Below are 8,831 nucleotides of genomic sequence, written 5' to 3'. Positions count from 1 at the left end.
TGCCCTCGCCGCCGCCGGAGTGGAGCTGGGGGAGGACGGTGGCCCGCGAGGCTCGAGCAGACAACGCGGCGGCGATGTCCGCGAGCCAGGCGAGCGCCGTGGCGGTAGCGGCGGGGCCTCGCGCGTGGCTGGGCGGCCTGGGCTGCGGCCTCCCCGCGGGTCCCTGGAAGCGGGCGCGCGGCCGGCGTGGGAGCAGAGGCGGAGGCCCCGGTGCGTCCTTCTGCCTCGCAGCCTGAGCCCGGGCGGCTGGAGGGCTCCGCTGCCCGAGGATGGGAATTCTCTTCACCCGGATCTGGAGGCTGTTCAATCACCAGGGTGAGGCTGGGCCGGGCGGGGAAGGTCCCGACCGGGCGCCTTTGTGTCCCGGGAACTGGGGAGAGGTTCCTCCCGCCACACACCCATTGCTCCGATTTGATCGCGAGCGCAAAAGGTGTCCTGCCCCACGCCGGGGCCCGGCGGACGGCCTGGCTTGCCTTGGTCCCCGTCGCCTGCCGGCTGTTGTGTTTGGGCCGCACGGAGAGCAGCTGGGGTTCTAGGGTGAGGACTGCGGGCCCTGGCCCTGGTCCTGGCCCGACGGCGCCACGAGCCCGTGGGTTGCAGGATGCGGAAAAGTGGAATTAGTGCTGGACTCGTGGTTCGCTTTGGGCAGCTCACTTTGGGGCGGGGGGGATGGGCGGGGAGACCCGCGGCGCGGAACTGGGATGAGTGTCTCTCCCTTTGCCTTGTTTGCTTTTGTAGCAAAGGTCAAGCCTAAGGTCGTTTTCCTTCTTGGGTTATTAGAGGGTTTTGTTTTGTTTTGTTTCGTTTGACATTCGTTAGCTTTCGGTAACTAGCAGGTTACTGTTTTAAGTTCGCCTAAAAGCAGACGTTGCCACGGAATGCAGAGGAGATTTATAAAATAACGTATTACAAAACGAGAGTGTGAAACTGGAGCGAATATAGTTCTAACATAGTTACTAAAATGAAATGTCATGCTTTTAAAAAAAAAAATCTCTACTTGCAGTTCATTCCTTCTGTCAACAACATAACTGTTTTTCTCTTGTATGAACTGGGAGCATTGTCGCAACCCCACTTTTTCCAGTTAAAACTTAAGGGTAGTACCCACTATTTAGACCTGCTTGCTTCTCCTCCAGGATAGACCTGGCTTTATGGGAAGCGAGCAGACTAGGCCTTGTAATCCCCAGTGGGTTTAACTTTAATAATAATAATAATAATAATAATAATAATAATAATAATAATAATAATAATAATAATAATGTTTAGATAACGGTACTAAATGAAGTGGTAGACAATAAAGAGTGTTCCCATCAGCACTGTGTTGGCAGCAGTGTGTGTGTGGGGGGGGGGAGGTATAGTGGTTTCGGTGGCTTCACAATTCTGTGGGTTTAGATGGTCTCACCTAGAACAGGAGCAATTTGTGGGGCCTAGGCTTTTGAAGATTTAATCTCTAGGTTTGAAGTACTAAAGGTTACATTGTTGTAAAACTGGCAGTGCTTATGTGGGCAATATGTATTTAGTCCTAGCCTCTGTAATGGTGAACTTAGTGGAGTTGGTAGTGTTTCAGAGATGCTGTGAGGGTTAGAAAAACTGCCTTAAATGGTCTTAGGTGTTGTCCTCACTTCCGTCTTTGAATCAATGATAAAACTGTCTCTGTAACTTAAAAATTAGAACTTTAATTAGAACTTTCAAAGGAACCCAGCTAGTTGCAGGTAACAACAGGAATGCATTTGCTATCACTACAAATCTTCTGATCTGCATTTTGTACTACTGTTCGCCTGAACATTTACCCGGCGTTTGAAAATTAACGAGAGAATTGATAGAGTTCAGTCTCTAGAGAAGTCCCAGCCGATACAGTGAAATTGTCTACACATGATTGGTTCAACGATGCGTTCCCAACACAGTAGCTTCACGGTATCCGCTGCTCAGTCCACATGCTTGTTGGTATTTCAGACCTGTGTTAAACAGGACACACACGTTAGGTTAGGTGTGCCTTCAGTGTCTTGTTTTACAGGAGGCTCGGGACACATTTCTGTATCCTTTTCACAGAGACTTGTAGGAAGAGGCTTTGGGTAATTGCAGAGTTGCTACGTTGCTGAACTCAGAGACTTAGCAGCTCTGTCTTCCCAAAGAGCCGCCTGCTCGGGTAAAGCAGTGATGGTGAACAAACCGCTTACTGCTCAACGGAGAAACCCAGAGGTTATATTCAGGTGATGCACAGATGCAGTGAAGCTCAAACTTCATTCTTGATCTTATAATTTATTTACATCATTAAAAAAAAAAATCCAAAGCTGGGGGTGTAGCTCGGTTGGTAGGGTGCTTTCCATTAAACCACCTCCAACTGAGCGATGGCAGGGGTTGCAGTGGGGAGTCACCTGTGATCCCATCACTCAGGGTGCACATCCTTGGCTACATAGTGAACTCAAGGCCAACCTGGGCTGCTGGGAAACAGGAAGCAGGTTCCAGTGGCTTCTCTCAGACAGTTGGCCGAGGAAACCAGAAAGAAATGTGTGGGAGTCTGTCCATCTTTTCTTTTTCCTTTTTCTCCCTGTTGAGTCGCTTGGTATGTTGTGAATCTTTAGACTTAGGTTTGCCATCGATGGCTGTGTATGTCCGGATGAGCTCGTTATCAGTGTTTGTTAAGTAGCTTTTAACTCCTGTTAAGGTCGTCACTTACTCCGGGTCAGTGGTTCTCAACCTGTGGCTTGCGCAACCCCTAAGACCATCGAAAACACAGACGCTTACAATATGATTCATAGCAGTAGCAAAATTGCAGTTACGAAGGAGCAGGGAAAGTAATTTTATAGTTAGGGGGTCAATGGGGGCCTGTGTTACCAGCTTGCAGCATTAGGAAGGCTGAGAACCACTGCTCTTGGTGGGTGCGAATAAGTCAGGGAATAAAACCAACAAATCTCTTTGCCTTTATGAAGCTTTTATTCTAGTCTAAGGCAGCAGAAAGGAGACTTAGCCTGTCTCTGTGGATAACAGCAGCTGGTAGTATTAGTGACTTTTGCAACACCAGGTTCCAGTTGTCTCCCCGCCCCCGGTTGGTTAATCTATCTCAGTTCCATTACTCCTCGAAACTTTCTGTTTTACAAATACACATTAGGGCATCATTTATTTAAAGTGCTAGGCTTGGGATTTTATTTTATTTATTATGTTTATTTTTTTAAATTATTTTATTTTTGTAGTGGCCCGGGAATTTAAGCAAGGATCTCAAGTGCCACCGTGTTCTCACCACCATCGCCCTAAATACACGCAACATACACACCCGCACCCCTTTATAAAGACGGTGGGTGGAGGAAGAACCTGCCTGACACCGATGCAGACTGTGCCAGGTTGTGGAGTTTCCCCTCTTGGCAGCCTCATGTTTCTGCTCGTTGGTTGTTTGAAGTTATGAGTGAGTGCTGCCAGAGCTGCTCACGCTGCATAGATCTGGTGTTGGGGACGCCTCCTCTGTTCTTGCCTCTGTTGTTACTCTAAGGGCGTTCAAACATCCAGGAGAGCACAGCGGGAAGGTGACTGACTCACCAAGAAGCAACCACAGCTCAGCAGCATCCTGGCTGTTAGCCCCTTGTGCACCCTGTCTGCATTCTCTGTGGTCAGTGGGTGCACACTGAAGCTTACTGGAGGGACACTGCAAGAAGAAACGCCTGTTCTTGGTGACAGTGTGCTTTCCAGACAAGCCATCTGTAGCACACGCCCCTTTACCCTTAGTACGTGGCTCTTGCGTGGCATAGTGATTAATTTTATCTTCTTACCAGTCTCTAGTGGTAATCAGTACTAGATATTTTCTTTGTAAACTTTCCAGCCTCAAATTAATGTGTGATTTCTGTCTCCTAATGGGTCTCTGATTTTGCATCTTTAATCAATCCTTGTTCTCCCTCCCCCCAGCAACTTCCTAAAAGCAAATCTAAAGTTGGAAAAAAAAAATTCATAGTATTTTAAGTAAGTTTATAGTTTGGGCTCTCCTGCATGCAGGGGTGCTGTGAGAAAGGTCTTCCAAGTGAAGTCACACCTAGGAACGCGTGTGATGACTCACACCTGTCGAGAGTTGGAACGGCCAAAGTCTGATCGATGACATTTGTCCTCAGTAACATTACCTCCTAATTTGCTTGCTATTTTGTAGGGTCTGTGGACTATTTGTCTTGAAGCACATTGTAAGACAGAGTCTAGCACTTGCTGGGTCAAGATTTACATTCTTTCTAGAATGCCATTCCATCTGGTTATGAGTAGGGCAGAGTGGTGAAAGGGTGGAAGGATGTGGGGAGCTGACTTAGTATTAGAACACGTATGGATGACCTAATCAGGGGTAAGCTGGCTTGTGACTATTGCGTTGCCACCTTTATCTTTTAACCTGTTACACAACTCTGTCTAAATGTCACAGTTCTCATTATGACTGACTCATAAGCTCTACCTTTGGTCTAAGAAGCTGCCAAAGTAGCCATTGATAGTTTATTGTAAGCACATTCACCTCTATTAACATTGGAAGTCAGTTCAGCTTGTGGCCATGAGACTGTGAGGGGACAGATTTTCCTCTAGGTTGCATTTCTGCATTTTTGTTTCTGTTTTGTTTTGTTTTGTTTTCCAGCCTGTGGCTCTTTGGAGCTTTTTCTAAAGTTTTACACCTGTTTGATTTGAGTTTCTTCTTTCTTTCCTTCTTTCTTTTTTTTTTTTTTAAGAATGCCATGACCGCCTTCTGAGTTATATTAGCTTACATTCCCTGAGTTGATAAAATCTCAGAGTGTGCATTTATGTATTTGGTGGTAGTGTAGGACTTGGTTAGTTTTGTGAAGTGAGAAGAGCAGTGTTTCACTATGGAGAATGTGTAGCAAATAGAAAGTCAGTGTACCGACCAGCTATCTGGACTGTAGTGGCCAGCCAAGAAAGGAATTAGGAGATTTGGATTAAGACATTTACCCTTTGTCACGCTCATCCCTTTTCACCTTGTTCCCAATGATGTAATCTCCATTCTCCTGTCTGTTTTATCAGCAAGGGACATAAAAGGATGTGTGGCCGCCAGGACTTCTGATTTGGGAATTCCCATCTCTTTCTTACCTTTCCTGCTCTCCTTCACCCAACCCTAACTGTGGCCTGTTAGGATTCCCCTCACTGCCAGTCTTATAGAATAGAAAATAATGCTTCTCTTTGCCAGCTAAATCCAATACTAGCTGATTGGTTTTTTCCCCCCATTTTGGATAGTCTTACCTGTTAAAAGCTTTCCACCAGGCCTCCTGATATAAGTTCTCACACTGTACCATCCATCATATGCTCCCAACCCCCTGGCTCATTTTATTTCTAGATAACACCGTCCTTTCTTTAGTTTGTGTCCTGAGAAAATGAAATTCTTGAGATGTGGGCCTCTTCTGTCCTCTGCTTTACCTTAGCATCTGGTACTCACAGTGTTTCTGCTCAGTATGCTTGCCTGCTTGTCCTCAGCACATGACCAGGTGTGACCACCACCTCCTCCTCTGCCAAAAAAAAAAACTTCCTAGGTTTTTTTTTTTGGAGGGGGGTGTTGTTTGTTTTGATGTAGATCATCCTTTCTAGGAGCTAAGAAAAACAGTGATTTTATAATTAATAAGTTAGTCTTTGAAGATGTGGCTAAAGATCACAAAACAACAAAAAGAAATAATCAAAACTTGTGTCCAAACCAGATAAGGGTTCTAATATGAAAGCTATTATTGTAGGAAACCAGATAGGTTCCTGCCAGTGCCTCCTCCAAATCAGTGTATCTTTAGAAGCTCAATTTAGATGTCATTGGAGGCAAGTTTTTTAATGACTCTTTATTACATAAGGGTCATACCTCATTTAACAGTAAGCTCACACTCATTTCCTCTACCTTTTTTCCCTCGTGACCAAGATGGGGCCCAGGGGACCCTCTTTAAAACTCAGATTCATCTTTAGAGGTTGAAGGATTCATCACCATTGAGAATGTTTAACGTGATATGCTTTGGAAGCAAGAATAACAGGAAAGCATCAGAATCTTTTGAGAAGTAATGGCCCTGCTAAAGTACCTGGTCATAACCTCCTCACATGATTATGGGCTGCGCAAAGCTAGATCTCATGTTAATCATATGTAGGCACATTGTTCACACACATGCGTGGTTAAGTCATTCTTTATAGTTATTTACCATAGATCATTGTATTTTGTATTGCTTTTGGACTGGTCCTATTTCTTCTGTAATGTTTTAAGGACACCATTTCTTTCATTAATAATTATAAATGTGTTTTCTTTCGGAGTACTAGAAGTCTGGCTAAATTTTGGCCTGAAGCTAATCACAAGGGTCATACACATTGTTAGAACTAAACTGATGTTTTAGAAAGGCTCTAGTTTATTTTAAAACTGAGTCTTACTCTGTAACCTTTGCTATGTAAACTATGATAGCCTCCAACTCACCTGCCTCTGCCTTTGCCTCCTGCCTCTGGAGTGCTGTGATAAAGAAGTGTGCTACCACACCAAGTCTAAGAAGACTCTAAATAAAAATCAGTATCCAACTAGGACATTTTCTTGTAGTTTTAATACCTTTGTAGGTGCTTGCATTAACAGAATTGAAGAAAGCATACATCATCAAATGGGAAATTACATTTGCAAGGAAAAAAGTAAAATTAGAAACATCCATTTATGCTTGCTAGAAACTGACCTAGAAGAAAGGCACCCTAGCTACAGAACTCAGCCATCTGGTCCTGGTGCAGACATAGCCCTACTGTGAAATAGCATTCATGGTCATGAAGCCTGTAACACCTGCTTGGCTGGAATCCCTTGCTGTTTCTCAGAAGTCTTCTAATTTTAATTCAGCCATAAAATATACTTTCACTCTGACAGAATTGGTCATTGTTGCTTTTATTTTATTTTTTTAATTTAAAATCCATGAGCAGCTGTTAGGTCAGCAGTAGGTGTAGCTTGTAGGTAGTAGCCCAGGGTTAGGGAGCTGTACTGTCAGCTAGTTGGGCCTTTGTTTGTTTGTTTTGTTTTGTTTTTTGAGAGAGCATCTTTCCACGTTGCATGGTCCAGCCTAGAACTTGTCATCTTCTTGCCTGTGTCTTTAAATAGTTGGGACCACAGCCATGAGCTGCCATTCCTGTCTTGTCCTTTCTTTCTTTTTTTAAAAATATTTATTTATTATTATGTATTGAGTGTTCTTCCCTGCATGTACACCTGTAGGCCAGATCACATTACAGATGGTTGTGAACCACCATGTGGTTGCTGGGAATTGAACTCAGGACCTTTGGAATAGCAGGTGGCACTCTTAATCACTGAGCCATCTCTCCAGCCCCAGGCTCGTCATTTTTTGTGAAACATTTGTCTTTATTGCACTTTGCTGGCGTTCTTCTGTGTTACTCACTTTTGTGTGTTACTCTTTTGAGTTTTTGTACTCTGGGATAGAAGCAGGATTGAGTTTGTGGACTCAGGAGATATAAATTAGTGTTTACCCACGGAATGAACTCTTCTGTTTCGCCTTCTTTTTCACACTCTACATGGACCTACCCAAGGGATGCCCTGACTATCACACATCCAGCTTCAGTAACTTAAGTCATTCGTAGTTGTTGTGACTTCATTTGCGGATACTTGCTGAGCAGTAGACTGCCATAGGCTTAGACGGAGAAACTGCTTCCAGCTGCCTGGAAGGGTGAGAGGTCTCATAGAGCGAGGAGAGGCAAAGAGTGGGAGCCTGCCAGCACACTCCTCGCTTGTTGGAGTGTTCTTTGAGTTTTAAGAAGGTTAAAGAGCATTACGTGCTGACTTACAACACAGAAACGGAAGGTAAAAAGAGAGAGAGAGAGAGAGAGAGAGAGAGAGAGAGAGTGTGTGTGTGTGTGTGTGTGTGTGTGTGTGTGTTCGTTCTAATTCTCTGTTGTTTTTATTTCAGAGCACAAAGTTATCATTGTTGGGCTGGACAATGCAGGGAAGACTACCATCCTTTACCAGTTGTAAGTATTAACTGCTTAAGTTTAGTTACTCTTTCTGCTTTTCTGGTATTTGGTCGATGAGATCAATGAAAAATTATGTAGATCCAAGCAGACTAAGCATAAGCCAGGAGCCAAATTGAAGCAAGTGTTTGTGGTGAGCTAGAAGTTTACATAACTTCAAGCATGCTCATTGTTTTGTATTGAGCCTCTTGCTTTTAGGAAATAGGAAAATATTTGTTTATACACGTTGCCAAAATGATCTGTAATATTCTGAAGCCATTATTTATTTTGAGCTCTGTTTATCCTTAGCTGAGTCACTGTATGAGCTCACAGAAAAAGGGCGCTTAGGTGTGAAGTAGAGAAGTTGTGCTGACTTGTCCCTTGATGTAAATATTCCTGAGATGAGCTGGCTTCCTCACTAATTTTGTGAACTTTCCCCCTCCTAGTTCCATGAATGAAGTTGTACATACATCCCCTACAATAGGAAGTAATGTGGAAGAGATTGTGGTTAATAATACTCGTTTCCTGATGTGGGATATTGGCGGCCAAGAATCCCTCCGCTCTTCCTGGAACACTTACTATACTAACACAGAGGTAACATTCTTAATGCTTGCACGAGCATTCTGGGACCTTGAGAAGCATTCAGATTTGAATCCTTTGAAAACAGGACAGTATTTTGATATAGTAGAGCCTTCTATTCCTTGTTTCAAATCCTTGACTGCATGTGCGTCATTGAGTCTCTGTAGGGAGAATTGGTGGTTGATCAGTCGGTCGCGTTGTTTGATCCTGTATTTATTTTAAAATGACTTGCACCTCATGATTAATGCTTGCATTTCCTTCTTGCTGTGTATATGTGGCTAAGTGGGAGAAATCCTAGCCAAGTAAAAGGCCTCTTCTGTGGTTTGAGTCTTAGCCAGATTTTG

General features: G+C 44.0%; 1 protein-coding gene across 1 annotated transcript in view; it reads left to right on the top strand.

Moving 5' to 3' along the window:
- Window positions 1-8,831, top strand: part of ARL5A (ARF like GTPase 5A) — a 29,560-nt gene continuing 20,729 nt past the window's right edge. The window contains exons 1-3 of the mRNA XM_084797552.1: window positions 1-315; window positions 7,869-7,929; window positions 8,355-8,502. Coding sequence (XP_084653678.1) covers window positions 270-315; window positions 7,869-7,929; window positions 8,355-8,502 — 255 coding nt within the window. The 5' untranslated portion in view covers window positions 1-269. The remainder of the gene's footprint in view (window positions 316-7,868; window positions 7,930-8,354; window positions 8,503-8,831) is intronic.

This window comes from Acomys minous (assembly GCF_964271855.1).
Source record: "Acomys minous genome assembly, chromosome: 10".
Taxonomy (NCBI): domain Eukaryota; kingdom Metazoa; phylum Chordata; class Mammalia; order Rodentia; family Muridae; genus Acomys; species Acomys minous.
The sequence above is the reverse complement of the archived record's forward strand: the minus strand, read 5'-3'. Positions and strand labels throughout refer to the sequence as shown.